Raw genomic sequence first — 27,965 nt, 5'->3', positions numbered from 1 at the left:
AGTTTACACTGAATATCATTCAAATTCACACAATCCAATGATCTTTTGAATGATATCTTTCTGTGTAGAAGGGCCCTAAGAATGCTTTTAAAAATAGAAGTGTTATTCGTTTATATTTGTGAATTAACAAAATGCAACGTGAATGAATAAAAGAAAAATGTAAATCAAATGAATATTTGGTGTGACCACTCGTTGCCTTCAAAGCAGCATCAATTCTTCCAAGTACACTTGCACACAGTTTTTTAAGAAACTCATCAGGGTGGTTATTCCAGACATCCTGGAGAACTAAACACAGATCTTCTGTGGATGTAGGCTTGCTCAAATCCTTCTGTCTCCTCATGTAATCCCAGGAAGGCTTGATGATGTTGAGTTAAGGGCTCTGTGGGGCCAAATCATCACTTCCCCTTGTTCTTCTTTACACTGAAGATAGTTCTTAATGACATTGGCTGTATGTTTGGGTTCATTGTCCAGCTGCAATATAAATTTGGAGCCAATTGGATGCCTCTCTGATAGTGTTGCATGATGGGTAAGTATCTGCCTGTTTTTCTTAGCATTGAGGACACCATTAATCCTGACCAAATTCCTATCTCAATTTACTGAAATGCCGCCCCAAACTTGCAAGGAACCCCCACCATGCTTCACTGTTGCCTGCAGACACTCATTATTGTACCATTCTCCAGCCCTTTGGCTAACAAACTGCCTTCTGTTATAGCCAACTATTTCAAATATTTTGACTCATCAGCCCAGAATGTCTGCTGACATTTTTCTGCCCGCCAGTTCCTATGTCTTTTTGCAGAGTTGAGTCTCTTGGCCTTGTTTTTTATGTCAACTTTTTGGCTGCAGTTCTTCTATGAAGACCACTTTTGGCCAGACTTTCTGAACAGTCGATTAGTATAACTGGGTTCCACTGGTTTTTGTCTGTTCTGAGCTGATGGCACTTATGGAAAGCTTCTGATTTCAAAGTGAATTAAGCATAATGTGTATTTCATCTTTTGCTCTGTTTCCTTGGCTGACCACTGTGTCTACAATCCTTAATATTGCCCATTTCCTGTTGCTCCTTCCAAACACATGATAATGAAACCAATGATTTTCTATGGTTTCATTCTCATTTGCGATGTTTTCAATGTAATCTTGCATCGCAAAGAAGAATGGGCGATATCGCCCATTGTTTTCAATGGGGCCAGCAGCAGCAGCGCTAGCCCCATTGAAAACATAGGGAAAACATTGCGCTCCCCAAACACAGCTGTGACAGCTATGGCAGGGATTCATTCACCGCCACGCGGACCACTGGGATGAAGGAATCCTCTGCCACAGCTGTCATAACTGTGGCAGAAGCCCGTGATGCTATCTCATTCCTTTCAATGAGGCATATCAATCATAGCAAGCTGTAAAAAATAACAAGTTTAACTCACCTAGAAGAGCCGCTCGGCTCTTCTCTCTAGCCTCGGCAGTCGTCTTTTCTGGCTGAGCACTGTGGCCAATCAGAGGCAGTGCCCAGTGGTCATTGAATGACAGTTGAGTACTGCCTCTGGCTGTGGCAGAGGATTCCTGCATCCACGCGGTCCCTGCGGAGCTGAAGGAATCCCCTGCCATAGCTGTCACAGCTGTGTTAGGGGAGCGCAATGTTTTCCCTATGTTTTCAATGGGGCTAGCATTGCTGCATCACAGGGAAGTCGGATCGCCAGTGGCTGTGAGCCCTTGGAGAGACATTGCTGATGCAGTATAACTACCTAGCGTCTTGTTGCTGTGCTCAGTTTTGCCATGTGTATGACCTTTGACAAGAAACTGTCTTCCACAGCTTCACGTTTGTAGCAGAGTTTGGCTGTTGTTCACCCAGTTTTAGGCCTCCTACACAGCTGTTTCAGTTAATTACTGTTTTAACATACTTATGAAAAGGTCATTATTGCCTGTTTCATTTAATTGCTTAACCATACACCTGACTATAATCCTACAAGAGGAAAACAGAGTACCCGGAGTACATCTATGCAAGCACAGGGAAAACATACAAACTCCATACAGATGTTGTCCTTGGTGGGATTTGAACTCAGAACCCCCGTGCTGCAAGGCAACAGTACTAACTGATCCTGAATACAAGCTGTGCTGTGCTGAGAGACTGCTGAAGGGGGCTTTACTTTCTTATTCTCATGATTGCTGGCGTCTTGCACTTTAGTCCCTACAATTGCTGGCATAACCCAGCAATGTACCATCATTTCACATCAGTTCTGAACATCTCACAATTAAATCATTCAGAAATTCATAATTGACATTTGCTGTTTTGTGAGCAATGACAGTTGTAGAAATGTGAAGAATTCCACATAATACTATAGACAATATATGGTAACATGTTGAACTCTTTCAACGTTTCGAAAAAGAAGCCTCATTTTGAGACATTTATCGTTAGACAAAACAGCACAAGAATAACTTGACGTATTTGATGATGCAGAGGCGGGCCTGTGTGCATGTGAGCTGTTGTGCATTTAATGGGCAGTTCAGCTTTGCCAGAAGAATGAGGCAGAACAATCACATTACAGCTAAAATAAATGTTGCAGAGATGCTTGACTTCCATGGCCATCTGCTCCACAGTAAGTGAAATGAATCAACGTTTCTTTTGTAAGAAAACACATCACATAGAAGCAACAATAGTTGAATATGAAATTAAGTTTGCTTGCAACAGGAAGATATTATCTTTCATTTTATTTTCGTTGATTTGACATTGCTTTATATACTCTTTCATCTTATTTTATTAGCTTACAGCAAACTTTAATTATAGGGAAAGCAGTTTCTTATAGAATACTTAATTACTGAATATTTCACGTCAGAACTGTACGATTCCAAGCGTCTTCAAATAGATACATTCTTTTCGATGGTTCTTTGACTGTTCTCCTCAAAAGATAGGAACTTCAACTAAAACAAGATCCCCCAAAATCTCACAAGATCAAGAAGTACTGGATAGACTCAAACTTAACTGATGAACCAGATAAAGATGAAAATAATCATGGATAAGGGGCAACCTGAAAACATTTATCAGTACACAAGAGAAATTTGTGCAACTTCTATGTTTATTATATAACTAGAATATAAACACGTTTCTAAGCTACCGAGACCCTTCCTCAATGCTTGCTGGGGACATAGTCTGCTTGTTTAAGATGAGCTTTCCTTGAGCGTTCTACCCTCAAGATGATCTGGTAGAAGAACCTAAAGGGTCTTTGAGCTTGATTTTGTGATTTGCAGAGACATGAACACTGAAGCCCCCATGTCTGTTTCTGCTTGTATGGATCCCCCAAAATCTCACAAGATCAAGAAGTACTGGATAGAGAAATAAAATCCCTCAAACTTAACTGATGAACCAGATAAAGGTGAAAATAATCATGGATAAGGGGCACCCTGAAAACATTTATGAGTACACAAGAGAAATTTTCGCAACTTCTATGTTTACTATATAACTAGAATATAAACACGTTTCGAGGCTACCAAGACCTTTCCTCAGTACTTGATGGGGACATACTGTGTTTGCTTGTTTAAGATGAGCTTTCCTTGAGCGTTCTACCCTCAAGATGATCTGGTAGAAGCACCTGAAGGGTCTTTGAGCTTGATTTTGTGATTTGCAGAGACATGAACACTGAAGCCCCCGTGTCTGTTTCTGCTTGTATGGTTGGTGCCTTCACTGTTATGCCCCATAAAGTTTAGGCGGACACAACATTGAAGCTGCACCTAACTTATCTCAGGGCTCATCTGCTCTATTTCTATTAATGTCCACTCTTAACTGAAGGAAGGCATTTCCGTTGTTGGTTCATCTAGAACTGAATGGTTTTCTAGTCTAATCTCTGTATCACAAAATAGTCCATCTTTTGGTTCTATCTGGCAATAGTGAGTATTTCTTTACATAAGTGACTTGGATGTATCATAATAAACTTTGGAGCACATGATGCATCACTAATAGTTTTGTTGGGGGGTAGAGGTGACAGGGTGGTTATTGGTGACAAAACAGTTATTCCCTTTGAAGCTGCCAACTGCAAATGTTGATTGAGGCAATGATAAGTAAGAGTTATTTTGGTACCATGCAGAATGAAACTGCTGAGACGAGGAGCTACATTTGCATAGTTATACAAGTTACAGAGGGAACAGTCGCATCCCGCCACAGTGATCTTAATGAAGCTGTAAAGATCCTGTGTGGTGTGTTTTATATCAAATATATGTGCATATAAAGCACTTTGGGTTTTATCTATTTATTATGAAGAAGATCCTCATGCCATAGTGATGGCACTTCGCACAGATAAACTCATATGGTGAACTATATGGCTTAAAGTGGTATTCCAGGCTTTTACAACTGATGATGTATCCTCTGTATAGGTCATGAGCAGCTGTTAAATGGAAATCCGTTGCTCAGGATCCCCATTGATTAGCTGATTGTCTGACCTGCTGTCAGTGCAGCATTATCATCAATGGTCGAAGAAGGAGGTGCAAGCACTGGCTTCACTTCCATTAAATCAATGGGAGTGCTGCCCTTCTATTACACTTTCTGCTCCTCATAATGGTTAGGGAGTGAAGCCGGCACTTTCACTTCCTTTTCTGACCATTGATGGCAACGTCTGGCAGCGGGACAGATGATCAGCTGATCGATGGGGATCCAGAATGGCAGAGGATAGGTCATCAGTTGTTAAAGCCCTGAATATCCCTTTAACCCCATACTTCATTTATTCATAGGTAAAAGAGACAGATGCATCTACAGTATATGTTATCTAGAAAAAATGTTAGTGAATACTTCATTTCATCATATATAGTGAATGTTCCCATGTCTGTAGTACATATGTTTCATATTTTCACCTAAATATTGATTTTTTTTTTTGTCCCTATGTTTTCTTTGACGTCTAGTGGCACAAAGTTGGCAACATGTTCTGGTGATTCAACAGTTCGTATATGGGACTTTGCCAAGTCTGAATGTATCCTGACATTGGAAGGACATACACATGCAGTCTGGGGTTGTTCCTGGCACACGTGTGGAGATTTTCTGGCTTCTTGCTCTCTAGATAACAACAGCAAAATCTGGGATCTCAACAGGTATTTTTCAATATTTGACCTATAAAATGCTAGTAGTTTTTCAGATGCATTCTTTGTACAGCTTGTTAAGTGATTGATACCATCACCACTGCAATCAATATGGATAGCATTTTTTGGTATGACTAATTTCATAAATGTCTATCCTGTATCGCCTAACACCTAGTAGAATGGAGTTTTAAATCTATATTTTGGATTCTTATCTTGTGTGGTATTTTTGGTAGTGATGATTTCAATAAAGCATCACCTTTTGGCTGACATTATTGTTCCCCTGAAAGATTGCTAACGCATTTAGGTTCAAAAACGTTTTTATTGAGCATTTTAACAAAACAAATATACATTGGCAAAAATAAAAGAGGGGTAACAGGGAAGGAATGGGTAATGGGTGTGAGGGGATGGGGGGGTAGGCGTGGACTATATTCAGTATAATGAGTTCGATGACAATGTATGAGTAGAATAGCTTGATCATCGTCTGGACCAGTGTCCATAGTCCAACAGTCCAACAATTTGGCTTCTTCAAACAAGACTGGGACACCCAGCTTTCAGACATCACTATCTAGGGAAGAATCCCCCGAAGGGGGGTCATAGCCAGGGTTGAGCACAAGAGGGGGGCATATGTGGGGAAAGTCAGTGACCTTTTGGTGTGTCGTTTCTCACAGGGCCTGTCCTCTGGGACCCTCTTCCTCCACTTTTTAGATAGTGCCTGTCTCCAACCACTTTCCTGTTGCGTCCGAGGACCTAAATGTCGTCCAGGTCTGCCATGCACGGTAGTGCTCCTCCCAGGCTTCTGGCTCGTCTGCTCCCAGCTCTTCAAAATGCATTAGTGTATGCATCTCCTCAACCCACATTACCCGGCTTGAGGCGACGCTGGAGCGCCACAATCTCGGGATGATCCTCCTAACTGCAATAATAAAGAATCGGTGCAGGTGCATTTAGATAAAAAACCTTTTCAAGTTTCCCATAACTGTGCTCCTCACCCATCATCATGCTGTAGGGTTATGCTTACAGTTAGAAAAGTGAAACTTGCCTTTGTGGATTAACGTGCATGCATAGTTTATGCTTTGCTATGATTGTGCTGAAATATAATGGGGCAGCATGGTGGCTCTGTTGATAGCAGTGTTGCCTTGCCGTGGTGGGGTCCTGAGGACCCAATCTGCTCAGAGCTTTAATCCTGTGCCAAATGTTTTACTATCAGCCGGAATTAAACTCCAAGACCAAGTGCCGTAGATTTACTGTGCTTGATCTTTAATGGGTTAAAATAAAGTTCACTTGATCCCAGGATTTTGAAAATATTGGCATCGAGGTGGTTGAATCAAGAGTTTGAAGTTCTTCTGCAAAGAACTTCCCTTTAATATCCAATCAATAATTGACAACATGCACAGCATTTCTGTCAGCAGATCATTTTGAAGAATAATATGGAATGTATTAATTTATTAATCTTACTATAAAGCTAATATCTATAACCATATATAGTGATGCCTTAACCCTGGGTTTTTAATGTTTTTTTTTCCCCTCAACTAGACTTTAGACAGGCCAATTATAGTTCTGTCTGCAAACAGTTCCTTTTTCAGATTGCTTCTACGAGGTTCTGCTAAACTGCAATAACCCAATGGAGCGATCCCTTTAAAACAATACAGATCGACCAATCTTACAATAGGCATAGTCAAGCCCATGTTCCGGTTTTCCCTAAGTTTATCTGCAGCCACTTAAGAATGTTATCCCATGGATGAATGAGAGAAGACCGCCAACATTAGCAGGTTATACACTGGGATCTCTTCAATATCTCAAGGTGTAACCTATTAAAGAAGTTGTGTGTGTATATATATATATATATATATATATATATATATATTTGCAAAAACATGTTCTCCATTCAGTAACATAATAAAGAGACATATACTCCCTTCTCTCGGCTACTCGCTTTGTCTCATACCATCTCTTTGGGCTCCCCCATGATGCCATGTTTACGGGTGGCAAAAGCCTGTTTACGGGATGTAACAGGCTTCTGAAGCCAATGACAGTAGCCTCTGATGTCCCATATGCAGGTTGTCTGCAGCCTCCAAACAAACAACGGTTGCAGAGGACTGAGCAGCGGTCTGGGAAATGCTGGAAGATTCAAGTATATGTCTGTCTATTTTGTTACTACATGGGCACATGTTTTTGCATATAAAAACTCCTTTAACACCACCTACTGTGGTTACATTTTGTTATCGCAGATTTTTGTTCTACCACTGACCATTGCCTATTACTAGAGTGCTGACTGTTAGTAATACAGTGTTCTAATTCATTCCTAGAGTAGTGGACTCTGTGTAAGTTTAGGACCCAAACACAAATACGTATCCAAGGTTGTATTCCTTTCTCAACTTCACATTGTTGGGTTACCGTCATGATTGGTCTTCCATCCCCTATCAAACTAACATTTCCGATGTGAGCCCTAGTTACAATACCCTGTATCTTAATTGGTGATAATGCTTCCGGTTTGAAATCCCTTGGTCTTTTCTTTGGATGACACAACTGTAGCCTCAATCATAAGTAGCAAGTCGGTGTCGTGCTTTTTGACAGCAAAGGTTAAAATGCTCAAATCCACAATGACCTTTTTCTCCTCTCGCCTCTTCTCAGTTAGACGTTCAGAAGGGAGCTTGTAAGTGTCATCCATCAAATGCAAGATTGTGAGAAAACATAATAAAACTTTAAAATACCAAAGGTGCTCGGCAGCATATCACAGCCACACCGGCAACTGTCTCTCTTCCAACAGGCTGTGATAAACAGTAAATAAGAAATAGCCACTAAATAACTGCCTTAGCGAGCGTAATCTCTCTCCTCAGCAGCTGAAAAGAATGTCGTATTTCATCAAGGAGCTCATTTCATAGTATGATAACACACAGCTCCTTCACAACAAATATGCCATTTCTTGCCAGGGCTGCATCTCACCAATACATATAGTGGCGTGACTTTAAAGCTGCCTTTCACGATTGATGGGGAAACAGGTTATCCTTGGCGAATACTGTTGGTGCTGTTTATGCCTCCGCAACCTCTGATTACTCAGAAGATGACAAGAAAAAAATTTAACTCCTAAGAAACTAGCGTACGTATGCCAGACTGCTCCGATAATCTCTCCCTCTTTGTCAGGTCGGTTTAGATAGAACATCTAGTTTATGGCCATCTGTTAATGGCAGTCTCTCTTTTCATGCGTCTTTGAAAAGCATATTAGTTAGAAATGCTTTACTGCTTTGAGTTTGCACTAACATTGCATTGCTGTATTTAGAAGGAATACCCAAAGTTTCTTCATGTGTTGTACTTTCTTTATCCTTCACATTGCTTAGAAAACACTGTATGCTTTATAATGATGTATGCACTTCAAGGCAAGGTACACTATAGCATGAAAGTTAGCGAATATATTTCTGACCCTCTAAGAAGAAAATGTGGGTGCTGTATAGTGATAGATACAATCAGGCGTTTTTTAGACTTTTTAAAAAGTTGTTCATGCTGGAATTTGCAGCTGCTTTTCTCAGCCTCTGGGAAGGTCAGATTGCCAGTCTTCCTTTTTCTAACCCTGCACACAGTCACTGTACTTTCTCTTTGAATGAACTAAACCAGTGTTTCTCAGCTCCAGTCCTCAGGGATCGCAACAGGTCATGTTTTTCAGGATCTCCTATAGTAAGAACACCTGTGGCAATGTCTGAGGCACCGACAATAATTACATCACTTGTGCAACACAGAGGAAATCCTGAAAGCATGACCTGTTGGGGTCCGTGAAGACTGAAGTTGGGAAACATTGGATTATATGACCCAAAGTTTTTTTTGTATTAATTAAAACAAGATAGTGAAGCATTTTCCATCTTTCTAATTTCTTTGTATTTTCTGAGTGTAGACTTTTTATTCTGTTGTCCATACATGACTCCGGAGGCGGCCATCTTTCCTGAGCTACTTTTAGCAGCATTAAGAGAATTTAAATATATGTTTTATGGCAGCCTCATGGGCCATTCACACAATAGACCACTTTCCAATTAAATACATATAGACGAAGAATGGAACAGCGCACCAAGTAAAGATCCTTATGATGAAATGTATAGAGACATAAACGGAAAAGTGCCAAATGGATCCTATGTGAATAGCAAATGGTTAGCTTACCTGGTGCTAAGCGGAACCCCCAACGTAAAGAAGGGGGCTAACCCACTTAGCACCCGTAGTCCAGGTGAGTTTGTAATGAAATCGTCCCTTGTTCCTGTAGATGCAGATCCAGGTGGCAGCAGGAGGAACTCCAACACTGATGGTGTGGAGGTGGACAATCCAAATCAAATGAAAAAAAAAGCAAAACCAGTGAAAAATCTTCCATGCTTGTAGACTCCAATATATATATTTATTATCCCAGAAGAGAAAGAGAAAGAAAAACCAGCAATACAGTGTAGGGACAATGGGGGCAAAAACCCACTTCTCCAACTGTCACCTCACTGGATGCAATGCGTTTCTGCGTTGATCTTAACCCTTTGCATTCCAATTTTAGATTTAGGGATTCCTAGGGGTTTTTCTCTGTCCGCCATTATACAATGGCACCATCTGCTGGCTAGAGCCAGTACTGCGGTATGGGACATGCTGGAGAGGCCCCCGACAACTGAGCGGCTAGTAATATACAGTAAGAATACCCTGCCGGATGTCTTCCGACATCAAAGCTGTAAAGCCTTCTATTAGAATGTCTTCAGATGTCAGACAGTGGATTGGAAAGGGTTAAATTAACGGGGCCCCATTAATTTAATAAGTTTGGGTAAGCCAACAGTTGATTGAAAGGGTATACCATGTATTATAATGATGATGTGGGATTTTTGTGCCCATGCGGACCGCCTGGAGCACATATGCATTACACTTAATATAACGTTCAAATTGAGTACTAATATCAAACTAAAAGCTCCCTTTTATCTTGGCGCATGCGCACACGCTAGAGCTCAGGAGCGCTCCACACGGCGTGACGTTGGTTACAACATGGAGTGAATAGTCGGGGCAACGCATGTTGTGTACCACCTGACGTTAAGGCCATAGTACTACATCAAAATGGCCCGTTACATCACTACTCCGCGCCACGGCAATCTACGGCAGCGTGCACGGAATCGGGTCCCAGATCGGAGGAGATAGTGTGCAGGTAATGTATGATTAATGTATTGTGTGTGTATATATATATATATATATATGTGTATATATGTGTGTATATATATATATATATATATATATATATATATATAGTGACAACACAGGGGTTAAATAGCGACACGGGGGTTAAATAGCACGCAAAATGGTCACTTTTACTTCTTTACTTCTCATTTATTCACACAAGGTTTATCAGAATCATAACCAACTGGGTCTCCAGAATAATAACTTTTGCAACACAAAGTCCTTCTTAAAGTCTCTTCCATATAATCCTCCACAGGGTTGAAGAAAACAGCAATAAGTCCATTGGTTTTCACAGACCTGTGGTTATCCAGGGCACAGCTGGTCCTTAAGTCCTTAGTATCTCCGGACCCCAGTCTAAGGGCTGGCGTTCCCCAAGGGTCCTGCTGGAACCACGTAGCTCCTTGAGTCCATAGCGTCTCTCTCTCTCTCTCTCTCTCTCTCTCTCTGCATACAACAGGAGTTCCTTTTCCCACAGCGTCTCTCTCTCTCTCTCTCTCTCTCTCTCTCTCTGCATACAACAGGAGTTCCTTTTCAATTGCAGTCTGGCTCTCCCAGACACAGACACACCTCTCCCAGGTGTTAAGGTTAGGGGCATCACCCTGTCAACCTCTGGCCTTCTTGGTCTGCACCAGACCCTGGGCTAGCAGCCCTCCCAGCTCCACTGAGCTGTCTCTCTCTGGCTCTCTCAGCCACACACCCTCCACTGCAGCAGGAACACACCATTTTATCCTACTGACCACACCTGTGGGTGTTTTTCCTCCCGCCTGAGGCACCAGACTGACTGTCTGTTGCCCCCTACAGGCCATCCTCTGTAGCGCACCCCTACATATCCCTCCCCCTTGATGCAGGCCGTAGGCCGCATCCCATTTTTCTTCTTCTTGCCCTCCAGGGTCAAAACTGCAGCCTCGGGGGTCTCTTTCTGTTTTTACCTGTCTGACAAATTCCTTCTTCTTGTATTCACTCTGCTCCTTACATCCTTGCAAATCTCTGTCAGACTGTGCTCTCACAGCTTGCAAGTTGACTCCCAAATGCAACTTTGTGGCTTGTAACTTATAGTCGAGTTTCTCTACATGAACCTTCATTTCTTCTACTTGCTGTTCCAAGGCTTTAGTAGACCTTTCTAGTTTAGGTACAGTCTTTTCACCATCATCCTTGGAGCTAACGCAGTCCTCGATTTCTGTGCAGGACGGCTTGTGGAGACTTTCAAACTGAGCCTCCATTTTGAAAGTCTCTTCTAGCTCAAGAACCTTGTCTCTGTATTCTTCCAGTTCCTCTTTTAGTTCATGCTCCAGCATGGCCTTGCTATGGATTACAGTCTCGACTTCATTTTTCAATTTATTCAGGTTTATAATTATCATCTTTTTCTCACTTTGTAACAATTTTATTTCTTCTCTTAGTACAATGTTGTCATCGGTTAGAACTAGAGATGAGCGAACGTACTCGTCCGAGCTTGATACTCGTTCGAGTATTAGCGTGTTCGAGATGCTCGTTACTCGAGACGAGCACCACGCGATGTTCGGGTTACTTTCACTTTCATCTCTGAGACGTTAGCGCGCTTTTCTGGCCAATAGAAAGACAGGGAAGGCATTACAACTTCCCCCTGCGACGTTCAAGCCCTATACCACCCCCCTGCAGTGAGTGGCTGGCGAGATCAGGTGTCACCCGAATATAAAAATCGGCCCCTCCCGCGGCTCGCCACAGATGCGTTCTGACATAGAGGAGGGAAAGTGCTATTTTGGTGGAGCTGCTATAGGGAGAGTGCTAGGAGTATTTTAGGCTTCAAGAACCCCAACGGTCCTTCTTAGGGCCACATCTAACCGTGTGCAGTACTGTGGAGGCTGCTTTTTGCAGTGTTGCACATTTTTTTTGGTATATCGGCCGTGCAGAGCATTGCGCCCTGCAGTAATACTCCAGGGCCAGAAGTGGTGGTTAGGCAGGGACAGAAGACATATTGATTGAATATAGGCAGTGGGCCTTTGCAAAAACATTTGGGGAAAAAAATCTATTTGGGCTGCCTGTGACTGTCCTCAGTGTTCTGGGTCTCTGCTGGGTGTAGTAGTTCTCCAAATTCATACGCAGCCAGCTAAGTGTTACAGCAGGCTTGCGCAAAATTATTTCCTGGCTCTGTCTGGGCTGTTAAATCACCGCTGTATTGCAGTCCACAGTGCAACACTCTGCAGTTCTTTGACATACTCCAGGGCCAGAAGCGGTTAGGCAGGGACAGAAGACATATTGATTGAATATACGCAGTGGGCCTTTGCAAAAACATTTGGGGGAAAAAATCTATTTGGGCTGCCTGTGACTGTCCTCAGTGTTCTGGGTCTCTGCTGGGTGTAGTAGTTCTCCAAATTCCTACGCAGCCAGCTAAGTGTTACAGCAGGCTTGCGCAAAATTATTTCCTGGCGTTCCGTAAGCGAAGTCAGCCTCCAAACACAGGGCAATAAGTGGCACATTTAATTACAGCGTTCTGTTTCTGCACTACTGGTAATACACCATGCTGAGGGGTAGGGGTAGGCCTAGAGGACATGGACGCGGGCGAGGACGCGGAGGCCCAAGTCAGGGTGTGGGCACAGGCCGAGCCAGTGCGGTGGCCAGGGGTAGAGGCAGGGCCAGACCGAATAATCCACCAACTGTTTCCCAAAGTGCCCCCTCGCGCCATGCCACCCTGCAGAGGTCAAGGTGCTCTACGGTGTGGCAGTTTTTCACAGAGACGCGTGACGACCGACCAACAGTGGTGTGCAACCTTTGTCGCGCCAAGATCAGCTGGGGAGGCACCACCACCAGCATGCGCAGGCATATGATGGCCAAGCACCCCACAAGGTGGGACGAAGGCCGTTCACCGCCTCCGGTTTGCACCACTGCCTCTCCCCCTGTGCCCCAACCTGCCACTGAGATCCAACCCCCCTCTGAGGACACAGGCACTACCGTCTCCTGGCCTGCACCCACACCCTCACCTCCGCTGTCCTCGGCCCCATCCAGCAATGTCTCTCAGCGCAGCGTCCAGACGTCGCTAGCGCCACTGTTTGAGCGCGAGCGCAAGTACGCCGCCACACACCCGCACGCTCAAGCGTTAAACGTGCACATTGCCAAATTGATCAGCCTGGAGATGCTGCCGCATAGGCTTGTGGAAACTGAGGCTTTCAAAAGCATGATGGCGGCGGCGGCCCCGCGCTACTTGGTTCCCAGTCGCCACTACTTTTCCCGATGTGCCGTCCCAGCCCTGCACGACCACGTCTCCCGCAACATTGTACGCGCCCTCACCAACGCGGTTACTGCCAAGGTCCACTTAACAACAGACACGTGGACAAGCACAGGCGGGCAGGGCCACTATATCTCCCTGACGGCACATTGGGTGAATTTAGTGGAGGCTGGGACAGAGTCAGAGCCTGGGACTGCTCACGTCCTACCCACCCCCCGAATTGCGTGCCCCAGCTCGGTGGTGGTATCTGCGGCGGTGTATGCTTCCTCCCCTAAACCACCCTCCTCCTCCTCCAACGAAACCTCTGTCTCGCAATCAAGATGTGTCAGCAGCAGCACGTAGCCAGCAGTCGGTGTCGCGCGGCGTGGCAGCACAGCGGTGGGCAAGCGTCAGCAGGCCGTGCTGAAACTACTCAGCTTAGGAGAGAAGAGGCACACGGCCCACGAACTGCTGCAGGGTCTGACAGAGCAGACCGCCCGTTGGCTTTCGCCGCTGAGCCTCCAACCGGGCATGGTCGTGTGTGACAACGGCCGTAACCTTGTGGCGGCTCTGCAGCTCGGCAGCCTCACGCACGTGCCATGCCTGGCCCATGTCTTTAATTTGGTGGTTCAGCGCTTTCTGAAAAGCTACCCACACTTGTCATACCTGCTCGGAAAGGTGCGCCAGGCGGACGCTGCCACCCTGCGGACCCTGCAACATCGGTTTCATCTCCCAGTGCACCGATTGCTGTGCGACGTGCCCACACAGTGGAACTCTACGCTACACATGTTGGCCAGGCTCTATGAGCAGCGTAGAGCTATTGCGGAATACCAACTCCAACATGGGTGGCGTAGTGGAAGTCAGCCTCCTCAATTATTTACAGAAGAGTGGGCCTGGTTGGCAGCCATCTGTCAGGTCCTTGGAAACTTTGAGGAGTCTACCCAGATGCTGAGCGGGGATGCTGCAATCATTAGCGTCACCATTCCTCTGCTATGCCTCTTGAGAAGTTCCCTGCAAAGCATAAAGGCAGACGCTTTGCACTCGGAAACGGAGGCGAGGGAAGACAGTATGTCGCTGGATAGTCAGAGCACCCTCATGTCTATATCTCAGCGCTTTGAGGAGGAGGAGGAGGGGAGGAACATGAGGAGGGGGGGGAAGAGACAGCTTGGGCCACTGCTGAGGGTACACATGCTGCTTGCCTGTCATCCTTTCAGCGTGTATGGCCAGAGGAGGAGGAGGAGGAGGGGGAGGAGCATGAGGAGGAGGGGGAAGAAACAGCTTAGCCCACTGCTGAGGGTACACATGCTGCTTGCCTGTCATCCTTTCAGCGTGTATGGCCAGAGGAGGAGGAGGATCCTGAAAGTGATCTTCCTAGTGAGGACAGCCATGTGTTGGGTACAGGTATCCTGGCACACATGGCTGACTTCATGTTAGGATGCCTTTCTCGTGACCCTCGCATTACACGCATTCTGGCCACTACGGATTACTGGGTGTACACACTGCTCGACCCACGGTATAAGGAGAACCTTTCCACTCTCATTCCCGAAGAGGAAAGGGGTTCGAGAATCATGCTATTCCACATGGTGCTGGTGGACAAACTGATGGTAAACTTCCCATCCGACAGCGCTAGTGGCCGAAGGCGCATTTCCGAGGGCCAGGTAGCAGGGGAGGCGCAGAGATCAGGCAGCATGTACAGCGCAGGCAGGGGACCATTCTCCAAGGCCTTTGACAGCTTTATGGCTCCCCAGCAAGACTGTGTCACCGGTCCCCAGTCAAGGCTGAGTTGTCGGGAGCAGTGTAAAAGGATGGTAAGGGAGTACGTAGCCGATCGCACGACCGTCCTCGGTGACGCCTCTGCCCCCTACAACTACTGGGTGTCGAAGCTGGACACATGGCCTGAACTCGCGCTGTATGCCCTGGAGGTGCTTGCTTGTCCTGCGGCTAGCGTCTTGTCAGAGAGTGTGTTTAGTGTGGCTGGGGAAATCATCACGGATAAGCGTACCCACCTGTCAACCGACAGTGCCGACAGGCTTACACTCATCAAGATGAACAAAGCCTGGATTTCCCCAGACTTCTCTTCTTCACCAGCGGACAGCAGCGATACCTAAGCAATACGTAGGCTGCACCCGCGGATGGAAGCATCGTTCTCTATCACCATCAAAAACGAGGACCTTTTTGCTTCATCAATCTGTGTATAATATTCCTCCTCCTCCTCCTGCTCCTCCTCCTGAAACCTCACATAATCACGCCGAACGGGCAGTTTTTCTTAGGCCCACAAGGCTCAGTCATATAATTTTTGTAAACAATTTTTATACGTTTCAATGCTCATTAAAGCGTTGAAACTTTCACCTCAACCAATTTTTATTTTAACTGGGCTGCCTCCAGGCCTAGTTACCAATTAAGCCACATTAACCAAAGCGATTAATGGATTTCACCTGCCCTCTTGGTTGGGCATGGGCAATTTTTCTGAGGTACGTTAGTACTGTTGGTACACCAATTTTTGGGGGCCCTCGCCTACAGTGTAATCAAATGAATTTTTAGCCCACCTGCATTACAGCTGACGTTACATCAGCTGTGTTGGGCACTGCAATGGGATATATTTATGTACCGCCGGTGGGTTCCAGGGAGCCACCCATGCTGTGGGTCCACAGGGAGTTGTAACTGCATGTGTCTACTTCTAAAGAACCCCAGTCTGACTGGGGCATGCAGTGTGGGCCGAAGCCCACCTGCATTAAGCACGACATTACCTCAGCTGTGTTGGGCACTGCAATGGGATATATTTATGTACCGCCGGTGGGTTCCAGGGAGCCACCCATGCTGTGGGTCCACAGGGAGTTGTAACTGCATGTGTCCACTTCTAAAGAACCCCAGTCTGACTGGGGCATGCAGTGTGGGCCGAAGCCCACCTGCATTAAACATGACATTACCTCAGCTGTGAAGGGCAATGCAATGGGATATATTTATGTACCGCCGGTGGCTTCCTGGCACCCACCCATGCTGTCGGTCCACAGGGAGTTGTAACTGCATGTGTCCACTTCTAAAGAACCCCAGTCTGACTGGGGCATGCAGTGTGGGCCGAAGCCCACCTGCATTAAGCACGACATTACCTCAGCTGTGTTGGGCACTGCAATGGGATATATTTATGTACCGCCGGTGGCTTCCTGGCACCCACCCATGCTGTCGGTCCACAGGGACTTCACAATAGGGAGTTGTACCTGCCTGTGTCTATGAATTAAAAACCCCGGTCAGGTTGGGGCATGCAGTGTGGGCCGAAGCCCACCTGCTTTAAATCTGACGTTAGCTCAGCTGTGATGGGCACTGCAATGGGATACATTTATGTACAGCCGGTGGGTTCCAGGGAGCCACCATGCTGTGGGTGCACACGGAATTCCCATTGCGGAGTTGTACCTGCCTGTGACTATTTATAAAAAAACGCGGTCTGACTGGGGCATGCAGACACCTTGACAGAATGAATAGTGTGTGGCACATAGGTTCCCCATTGCTATGCCCATGTGTGCAGCTCCAGATGGAGGTGGCACAGGATTGGATTTTTCATTGCTTCTGTACAGCATTGTGGACTATCGCCCCGCCCCTTTTAAAGAGGGCCGCTGCCTAGCCGTGCCAACCCTCTGCAGTGTGTGCCTGCTTTTCCTCTGGCAGACGCACTTATAAATAGACATGAGGGTGGCGTGGCATGAGGGCAGCTGAAGGCTGGGCAGGGACAGTTTGGTGTGCGCTGTGGACACTGGGTTGTGGGGGGGGGGGGGGGTTGGGCAGCATGTAACCCAGGAGAAGTGGCAGCGGAGTGTCATGCAGGCAGTGATTGTGCTTTGTTGGAGGTAGTGTGGTGCTTAGCTAAGGTATGCATTGCTAATGAGGGCTTTTCAGAAGTAAAAGTTGTTGGGAGGGGGGGGGGCACTCTTGCCGCTATTGTGGCTTAATAGTGGGACCTGGGAACTTGAGATGCAGCCCAACATGTAGCCCCTCGCCTGCCCTATCCGTTTCTGTGTCGTTCCCATCACTTTCTTGAATTGCCCAGATTTTCACAAATGAAAACCTTAGCGAGCATCGGCGATATACAAAAATGCTCGGGTCGCCCATTGACTTCAATGGGGTTCGTTACTCAAAACGAACCCTCGAGCATCGCGATAATTTCGTCCCGAGTAACGAGCACCCGAGCATTTTGGTGCTCGCTCATCTCTAGTTAGAACCATTAGCATTCTTCGAAGTTCCTTTACCTCTGAATCTGAGTTTTGCTTGGTAGTATTCAGTTCACTGATGAGTGGGTCCTTGGAGCCAGCATCCCTGTGATAGGCTTCCACCACTTGGACAAACTGTTTCTTCACTTTCTGGGTTTGCTTTTTGACATCATTATTCTTTTGCTGCCGTTCTTCCAAGATTTCTGCCGCCACTTGTGAGACCTATTCTGCTTCAGTAGTCTCACTTTGTAAACATAATTTGGCATTCTTCACTACTTGTAACTCTTTCAGATTCTTTAGCAAGATCATATTTTTTCTTTTCTGTCTGAACTGGGTTTTAGACCTCTCTGGTCTCTGAACCCTTCTTTCAGCCGCTTGACTATTTGATTTCCAGGATTTCATCTTCATGTATCTGTCTGAACTGGGTTTTAGACCTCTCTGGTCTCTGAACCCTTCTTTCAGCCGCTTGACTATTTGATTTCCAGAATTTCATCTTCATGTACAACTTCTCTGAGGACTGCTGAAGCTCTGCTCTTTCTGCTGACACTATTTTCAGGGTGCGTGTCAGGGTTAGTACTTCTGTTTCTTTCTCATTAGCTCTTTCTTCTGCATGCTCAAGTTCACTGGCATATCTCGCAGATCTGGCTTTCTCTTCAGTCAGCCCCTGTTCACACAGTTTCTGTTTCTTCTCCAGTTTGGACACAAGCTCCTGTTGCTGACCAAGCTTAACAGTAACATCTTCTAACTCTTGCTGAAGGCTTACTTTAACCTCCTCAAGTTTATCATAGGCGGCTATTTTCTCTTCACACTGCTGCCTTGTAGTTTCTAATTCTCCTTGTATTTCTCTTTTCTGCTCTTCCACAGAATCCAAACTCAAAACACTCTTCTCCAGTCTATCTTCCAGATCCACCACCTCAGCCTGAAGTGTTGCAATCTGCTCTGATGGGTTTCTCTTAGCTTCTGCATCCTCCTCTGCCTGCTTGAGGAACACATTTTTCTCATCTTGCATAGTCTTCAGGTCTGCACTGAGACCAAGCCTCTGCTACGTCTCTTCTTGCATTAACTTCTGGAACTCTTCACTCTGAGCTTCCGGCTTCAGCTGCAGCCTGCTCACCTGCTCAGACAACGCTGTCTGCACACTGTCACCTTCAGTTATTTTTATTTGTAGCTCTTGAAGCTGCATCTCTACTGTATTTTTCTTGCATTCATATGCACACTTGTCTTCTAACAACCCCTTCACCTTTTGGGTCAGCTCAAGACACTCACTTTTCCATGTTTCTTTCACTTTTTCAATTTGCTTTAACTGTTTGGACAGTTTCCCCACAACTACAGCATAACTCCGTTCCAGCTCCTGGATTTGGGTTCCATGTACTTCAGCTTTCTCATCCAAGCTCATCTGTAGCTGGGACACCAGTCTCTCATGCAGTGCTTCCTGGTTTTCTCTGTAATCTAGTAAGTCTTTCAAGATCTCTGCTTGCATCTCTGCCTGACTGCAAGCAGCTTTCTGTATTTCCAGCTCTTCCTTGAGCTGACTTACTTGGCACTCCAAGTCACCATTTTTCTTTGCTAACTGCATTTTCAACTCTGCAACCTGCTTCTGCAAACCTGTAGTTTGATTATGTGCATCTGTAGAAGCTCTTTTCTAACCCGCAACATGTCATCTCCAACTCTTGGGTTTTCATTTGCAGTTTCTTACAGTCCTGTTAATACTGCACAGCTTGTTTGACCTCTTCCAAGGTTTCATTCCTCTTTTCAGCTTGCTCTAACTGTTGGGACAGTTCGCTCTTAGCTAGCGCATGAGTCTGCTTAAGGTTCTGGATCTGAGCTTCATATAGCTCTATTTCTTCATCCCTGCTTATCTGTAGCTGGGTCAGCACCTGCTCCTGACGAGCTTCTTGGGCTTTCTTGAAGTCCAGTTTACCTCTCAATACCTCTGCTTGCTTCTCTGCTTTGCTGCAAGCGGCTTTCTCCATCTCCAGCTTTTCTTTGAGCTGTTTTACCTGAACTTCCCATTGAATATTCCTCTTTGCTGACTGTGTCTTCAACTTTTTACAGGCTTGTTCACACTTCTGGGTTTGTTTTCCCAACAAAGCCCTGTGATCAGTTTCAGTCTCTCTTTTGAGGTGCTCATTCTCTGTAGTTTTGACTGACCCAGTCAGTGCAGCCAACTGTTTTATTAGGATTTGCCTTTCCTCCAGCTGCACTTGCATAGCCTCCTGTTGCTGCACCCTCTCTTGTATCAACTGCTTCAGCAATTCCTCCACACTCATAGAGGTGGTCTGCCTTTTCCCTGGTGTCTTTGAGCTGGGACATTCACCGCTTCTGCCCGCATCCTCCACCATATGTGACAACACGGGGATTAAATAGCACCACGGGGGTTAAATAGCACGCCAAATGGTCACTTTTACTTCTTTACGTCTCATTTATACACACAAGGTTTATCAGAAACATAACTGACTGGGTCTCCAGAATAATAACTTTTGTAACATAAAGTCCTTCTTAAAGTCCCTTCAATATAATCCTCCACAGGCTTAAAGGAAACAGCAATAAGTCCATTGGTTTTCACAGACCTGTGGTTATCCAGGGCACAGCTGGTCCTTAAGTCCTTAGTATCTCCGGACCCCAGTCCAAGGGCAGGCATTCCCCAAGGGTCCTGCTGGAACCACGTAGCTCCTTGAGTCCACAGCGTCTCTCTCTCTCTCTGCATACAACAGTAGTTTATTTTACCACAGCGTCTCTCTCTCTCTGCATATAACAGGAGTTCCTTTTCAATTGCAGTCTGGCTCTTCCAGACACACACACACCTCTCCCAGGTGTTGAGGTTAGGGGCATCACCCTGTCAACCTCTGGCCTTCTTGGTCTGCACCAGACCCTGGGCTAGCAGCCCTCCCAGCTCCACTGAGCTGTCTCTCTCTGGCTCTCTCAGCCACACACCCTCCGCTGCAGCAGGAACACACTTTTCCCCAGTCGTCTCTACGACAGCACCAATTGAGATTGCCTCCTCCTGATAGGACAGGAACACACTGAGAGGTTAAAAGCTCCCCCCCTTCCCCACTTTCCTCAGTGTCTTCCTGTCCTGCCAGGAGACAAGATCTCTGAGAGGGGCTGAGAGAAGCCAGAACAGACCAGCACTAAAGGTCGCAAGGTGTCTGTAGCACCGGTATAGTAATGAGTGCTTCAGCCCCAGAGACAGCTGAAACCTCAGCCTCTGCGGCCGTAAGTAGCCAGTGCGGCAAAAAATACAATGCAAATATCCAGTGTATTGTGTATGGAAAAATTGCATATTTACCCGCAAAAATGCTTTATTTGTCAGGGTGATAAAAAAGACATCCCCCCAGAACAAAACTCAGAAAATGCGTGGAATGCGGGATAAGACCAGAGGCCTCTATGCAAGGCATGCATAGCTAGGCTAGTCAAAGAGGAATCGGGGGGATTCATGGAGGACGTTAGGAAGCTGGTGAAAGAAGAGGTTAGATCAGCCCTAACGTCACAGCTGGCGCCGCCAGCGAAACGCCAGAAAAGGGCGTATGTTCCTGACGAGCCTTCCGACTCCGAGAGCATGGGTGGCTCCCTGGAACCCACCGGCGGTACATAAATATATCCCATTGCAGTGCCCAACACAGCTGATGTTACGTCAGCTGTAATGCAGGTGGGCAAAAAATTAATTGGATTACACTGTAGGCGAGGGCGCCCAAAAATTGGTGTACCAACAGTACTAATGTACCTGAGAAAAATTGCCCATGCCCAACCAAGAGGGCAGATGAAACCCATTAATCGCTTTGGTTAATGTGGCTTAATTGGTAACTAGGCCTGGAGGCATCCCAGTAAAAATAAAAATTGGTTGAGGTGAAAGTTTCAACGCTTTAATGAGCATTGAAACGTATAAAAATTGTTTACAAAAATTATATGACTGAGCCTTGTGGGCCTAAGAAAAATTGTCCGTTCGGCGTGATTATGTGAGGTTTCAGGAGGAGGAGCAGGCGGAGGAGGAGGAATATTATACACAGATAGATGAAGCAAAAAGGTCCCCGTTTTGGATGGTGATAGAGAACGATGCTTCCATCCGCGGGTGCAGCCTACGTATTGTTTAGGTATCGCTGCTGTCCGCTGGTGGAGAAGAGAAGTCTGGGGAAATCCAGGCTTTGTTCATCTTGATGAGTGTAAGCCTGTCGGCACTGTCGGTTGACAGGTGGGTACGCTTATCCGTGATGATTCCCCCAGCCACACTAAACACACTCTCTGACAAGACGCTAGCCGCAGGACAAGCAAGCACCTCCAGGGCATACAGCGCGAGTTCAGGCCACGTGTCCAGCTTCGACACCCAGTAGTTGTAGGGGGCAGAGGCGTCACCGAGGATGGTCGTGCGATCGGCTACGTACTCCCTCACCATCCTTTTACAGTGCTCCCGCCAACTCAGCCTTGACTGGGGACCGGTGACACAGTCTTGCTGGGGAGCCATAAAGCTGGCAAAGGCCTTGGATAATGTTCCCCTGCCTGCGCTGTACATGCTGCCTGATCTCTGCGCCTCCCCTGCTACCTGGAAATGCGCCTTCGGCCACTAGCGCTGTCGGATGGGAAGTTTACCATCAGTTTGTCCACCAGCGCCCTGTGGTATAGCATCATTCTCGAACCCCTTTCCTCTTCGGGAATGAGAGTAGAAACACTCTCCTTATACCGTGGGTCGAGCAGTGTGTACACCCAGTAATCCGTAGTGGCTAGAATGCGTGTAACGCGAGGGTCACGAGAAAGGCATCCTAACATGAAGTCAGCCATGTGTGCCTGGGTACCTGTACGCAACACATGGCTGTCCTCACTCGGAAGATCACTTTCAGGATCCTCCTCCTCCTCCTCTGGCCATACACGCTGAAAGGATGACAGGCAAGCTGCATCTGTACCTTCAGCAGTGGGCCAAGCTGTCTCTTCCCCCTCCTCCTCATGCTCCTCCCCCTCATCCTCTTCCTCCCCCTCCTCTGGCTATACACGCTAAAAGGATGACAGGCAAGCAGCATCTGTCCCCTCAGCAGGGGGCCAAGCTGTCTCTTCCCCCTCCTCCTCATGCTCCTCCCCCTCCTCCTCAACGCGCTGAGATATAGACATGAGGTTGCTCTGACTATCCAGCGACATACTGTCTTCCCCCGCCTCCGTTTCCGATTCCAAAGCGTCTGCCTTTATGCTTTGCAGGGAACTTCTCAAGAGGAATATCAGAGGAATGGTGACGCTAATGATTGCAGCATCCCCGCTCAGCATCTGGGTAGACTCCTCAAAGTTTCCAAGGACCTGGCAGATGGCTGCCAACCAGGCCCACTCTTCTGTAAATAATTGAGGAGGCTGACTCCCACTACGCCGCCCATGTTGGAGTTGGTATTCCGCAAAAGCTCTACGCTGCTCATAGAGCCTGGCCAACATGTGGAGCGTAGAGTTCCACTGTGTGGGCACGTTGCACAGCAGTCGGTGCACTGGCAGATTAAACCGATGTTGCAGTGTCCGCAGGGTGGCAGCGTGCGTGTGGGACTTGCGGAAATGTGCGCAGAGCTCGCGCACCTTTCCGAGCAGGTATGACAAGTGTGGGTAGCTTTTCAGAAAGCGCTGAACCACCAAATTAAAGACATGGGCCAGGCATGGCACGTGCGTGAGGCTGCCGAGCTGCAGAGCCGCCACCAGGTTACGGCCGTTGTCACGCACGACCATGCCCGGTTGGAGGCTCAGCGGCGCAAGCCAACGGTCGGTCTGCTCTGTCAGACCCTGCAGCAGTTCGTGGGCCGTGTGCCTCTTCTCTCCTAAGCTGAGTAGTTTCAGCACGGCCTGCTGACGCTTGCCCACCGCTGTGCTGCCACGCCGCGTGACCCCGACTGCTGGCGACGTGCTGCTGCTGACACATCTTGATTGCGAGACAGAGGTTGCGTAGGAGGAGGAGGAGGAGGAGGAGGGTGGTTTAGGGGAGGAAGCATACACCGCCGCAGATACCACCACCGAGCTGGGGCACGCAATTCGGGGGGTGGGTAGGACGTGAGCGGTCCCAGGCTCTGACTCTGTCCCAGCCTCCACTAAATTCACCCAATGTGCCGTCAGGGAGATATAGTGGCCCTGCCCGCCTGTACTTGTCCACGTGTCTGTTGTTAAGTGGACCTTGGCAGTAACCGCGTTGGTGAGGGCGCGTACAATGTTGCGGGAGACGTGGTCGAGCAGGGCTGGGACGGCACATTGGGAATAGTAGTGGTGACTGGGAACCGAGTAGCGCGGGGCCCCCGCCGCCATCATGCTTTTGAAAGCCTCCGTTTCCACAAGCCTATACGGCAGCATCTCCAGGCTGATCAATTTGGCAATGTGCACGTTTAACGCTTGAGCATGCGGGTGCGTGGCGGCGTACTTGCGCTTGCGCTCAAACAGTGGCGCTAGCGACGTCTGGACGCTGCGCTGAGAGACATTGCTGGATGGGGCCGAGGACAGCGGAGGTTAGGGTGTGGGTGCAGGCCAGGAGACGGTAGTGCCTGTGTCCTCAGAGGGGGGTTGGATCTCAGTGGCAGGTTGGGGCACAGGGGGAGAGGCAGTGGTGCAAACCGGAGGCGGTGAACGGGCATCGTCCCACCTTGTGGGGTGCTTGGCCATCATATGCCTGCGCATGCTGGTGGTGGTGCCTCCCCAGCTGATCTTGGCGCGACAAAGGTTGCACACCACTGTTCGTCGGTCGTCAGGCGTCTCTGTGAAAAACTGCCACACCGTAGAGCACCTTGACCTCTGCAGGGTGGCATGGCGCGAGGGGGCGCTTTGGGAAACAGTTGGTGGATTATTCGGTCTGGCCCTGCCTCTACCCCTGGCCACCGCACTGGCTTGGCCTGTGCCCACACCCTGACTTGGGCCTCCGCGTCCTCACCCGCGTCCACGTCCTCTAGGCCTACCCCTACCCCTCAGCATGGTGTATTACCAGTAGTGCAGAAACAGAACGCTGTAATTAAATGTGCCGCTTATTGGCCTGTGGTTGGAGGCTGACTTCGCTTACGGAATGCCAGGAAATAATTTTGCGCAAGCCTGCTGTAACACTTAGCTGGCTGCGTATGATTTTGTAGAACTACTACATCCAGCACAGACAGACTCAGAACACTGAGCACAGTGAGAGGCAGGCCAAATAAATTTTTTGCCCAAATTTTTTTAGCAAAGGCCCACTGCCTTTATTCAATCAATAATATTAATATGTCTTCTGTCCCTGCCTACGCACTTCTATCCCTGGAGTATTACTGCAGGGCGCAATGCTCTGCACGGCCGATATACCAAAAAAAAAAATGTGCAACACTGCAAAAAGCAGCCTCCACAGTACTGCACATGGTTAGATGTGGCCCTAAAAAGGACCGTTGGGGTTCTTGAAGCCTAAAATACTCCTAACGCTCTCCCTGCCTAAGCACTTCTGTCCCTGGAGTATTACTGCAGGGCGCAATGCTCTGCACGGCCGATATACCAAAAAAAAAAAATGTGCAACACTGCAAAAAGCAGCCTCCACAGTTCTGCACACGGTTAGATGTGGCCCTAAGAAGGACCGTTGGGGTTCTTGAAGCCTACAATACCTCCTAACACTCTCCCTATAGCAGCTCCAACACGATAGCACTTTCCCTCAGCTATGTCAGAACGCATCTGTGGCGAGCCGCGGGAGGGGCCGATTTTTATACTCGGGTGACACCTGATCTCGCCAGCCACTCACTGCAGGGGGGTGGTATAGGGCTTGAACCTAGCAGGGGGAAGTTGTAATGCCTTCCCTGTCTTTCAATTGGCCAGAAAAGCGCGCTAACGTCTCAGAGATGAAAGTGAAAGTAACCCGAACATAGCGTGGTACTCGTTACGAGTAACGAGCATCTCGAACACGCTAATACTCGAACGAGTATCAAGCTCGGATGAGTACGTTCGCTCCTCTCTACACTTAAGTATTGTATAAAGTACAAATAAGGAAACATAGGCTAAGCATCATACCAGATCTAAGGCCCAGTTCGTATCCTTACCTGAAACATTATGCTGAGTCAGATCAACAGCGGTTTTAAATTAATTGGATGAAATAAAATTTCATCCCAAGCATCTGTCTTAGTGTTCTGTTCCGTTCTCCTTTTATCACTATGTGCATTTTCAGGGACATAAGAGCAAACCAACACTATATATTGTATGTGACATTATGGTGCCCTGTTATAGAGTTTACATTGGGACTTAAAGGTGTTCTGTCATTAAAAAAAAATTAAAAATTCTATGCTTACCTATCGCTCCTCCGTCAGCCTGCTTACCACATTTCCTCCTTGCTGATCTTATCTTGTCTCCTGCAGTCCAGGGGGTCACCTCACCTCCAGCTGGCTGATTTTTCTGTTTCCTGTGAGGTTACATACATTCACAGGCAGTCTTCTTCTTGCCTGGCAATGCACACTTTGTCACTAGCTCACAGCCCAGCACAGACTGCCGAGCTATTGCAGAGACTGCTCATGTGTGCTGTCTCTGCAATAGATCTGCATTCCATCCTAGCCAGTGAATGCTACATCACAGGGATGTAACCTTCACTGACCCGAAGGAACAAGAATGCAAGGAATGCACACTTCATAACAAGCCGGCTAGCTTGTGGTGAGGTGACCCGGGGGACTAGGCAAGATCAGTGAGGAGAAGATGCCTTAAGCAATTTGCCTGGGGAAGAATAGGTGAGTACAGAGTTGTTTTTTTTTTAATGACCAAACCCCTTTAAGAGCTTCAGGTTTTTCCTTTGTCCTTTTTAGAACATTTTTTGGAATTTTCATTTTCAGGCTATTTCTTTAGAAGCTGCCATAGATGCAGTATTTGTATTCACTACACATATAACATGTATTTAAGTCAATAGTGCTTGTGCAGTTTACCCAGAGTGCTATAGAAATAGCAAATGCGGAATAACTATAAGCTGAAAAATCTCTAGAGCCCTTAACAAGTTTGTATGACCATTAAGTACATTATGTGACTTGCACACCTCATCTTTCCTTGCTCACTAATGAGAATCTACCTGACATTTTTAAGCCTTACATTAAGCAAAATGTCACTTCTGATCACATTTTATGTAAACTTCCATATTTACCACTTTATAATGGGCATATACTAAAGGTTATGTTAACATAAGTACTGTAAGTATGTGCTAGAGGACAGTATAACTCAATATAACATTTTACATATTGCAAATGCTCAATAATCATGTGAAGCTGGCTTTTTCCCCCCTGCCATTTCCCTCCCTTTTCCTGATTGTGAGATAAGGAGAGATGATTGCATTCACATCTTCCCTATGATGATGATCTGTTTATCAATGTCACTTATGTTGCCTTATGATTTAAGAAACATACCTACTTTTCTGAAGCACTTACTGTTCTTGCTCAAGATTTCAAAGCCGCTGCGGCTGCTATGCATTTAGCGATCGTTGTCTTGTATGGAGAAGGCAGCGTACCTGTGAGAAAGTATTACCAGCCATAAGTTATAATCTGTACAGAGGCTTCAGAATATATGTACATTTCAGTTTGCGGAGAACTAATTTTAGGATTCCTTTAATTGCCGTTTAGTTTTTGAAAGCCAATTATCTGTAAATCCGCGGTTTAATAATTCCTTAATGTGTTATTGAAGAAAAATAATGAAGCACAAACACAGTAACTACACTAACAAAATCTGAATAATTAACTCGGCTCATTTGGGAAACTAGATTTTAAATTCAATAGGATGTTTAGTTCGAAAACCACTTTTTCTTAGGGATTTCCGAGTTGACTGGTGGTCTCCTGTTTAGAACCTCCATCAGTAAGCTATAGATGATGCCCTTCTCTCCCCATGGAAGACCTGGCATGTATATGCATTTACATGATCAACCCATTGATTATAAAGGCCGTTATGTAGTGCTTAGTTCCATTGCAGTCACATTGATGAGAGGTAAAACACTGCAGGGTTCGCTCATGAATTATAGCTGATTACCAGGAGCCCCCAATGAGGAAGATCCTGTGATCGATTTGTTTTCAGATGAGACTTCTAATATAACGTCTTACAGAGTATGGGCTGATTTGCACAGGCTTTTGCAGTTAGGGTCCATGAAATACGCCGCATTTTCATGGACCAAAACTGTGCATATTTGCTGCTTATTGGAGTTTTTTTGCGTGCATATTCATTAGGTCTATCACGCGCGCAAATAAAAAGCAAGTCCCTATTGATTTCATGTGCAAAAATGGATGTATCCTATATATTCACTGCATAGTCACGTGATCCTGTTGACTTTACTAGGCTATTTTGGTCTGTAGTAAAGATCAAAATTGGATATGCTACGATTTTTTTCAGACGTTTGATAAACCTATGTCTAAATACTCCAAAGCAAAAGTGACTCAGATTTAGAAATTGATGAGCTCTAAGATGAG

General features: G+C 46.6%; 1 protein-coding gene across 1 annotated transcript in view; it reads left to right on the top strand.

The window, feature by feature from the left end:
- SPAG16 (sperm associated antigen 16) overlaps window positions 1–27,965 on the top strand; it is a 1,123,687-nt gene that overhangs the window by 556,591 nt on the left and 539,131 nt on the right. The window contains exon 12 of the mRNA XM_066575621.1: window positions 4,873–5,058. Coding sequence (XP_066431718.1) covers window positions 4,873–5,058 — 186 coding nt within the window. The remainder of the gene's footprint in view (window positions 1–4,872; window positions 5,059–27,965) is intronic.

This window comes from Eleutherodactylus coqui, chromosome 8, assembly GCF_035609145.1.
Source record: "Eleutherodactylus coqui strain aEleCoq1 chromosome 8, aEleCoq1.hap1, whole genome shotgun sequence".
In the NCBI taxonomy this organism is placed as follows: Eukaryota; Metazoa; Chordata; class Amphibia; order Anura; family Eleutherodactylidae; genus Eleutherodactylus; species Eleutherodactylus coqui.
This window is presented reverse-complemented; position numbering and strand designations above follow the sequence as displayed.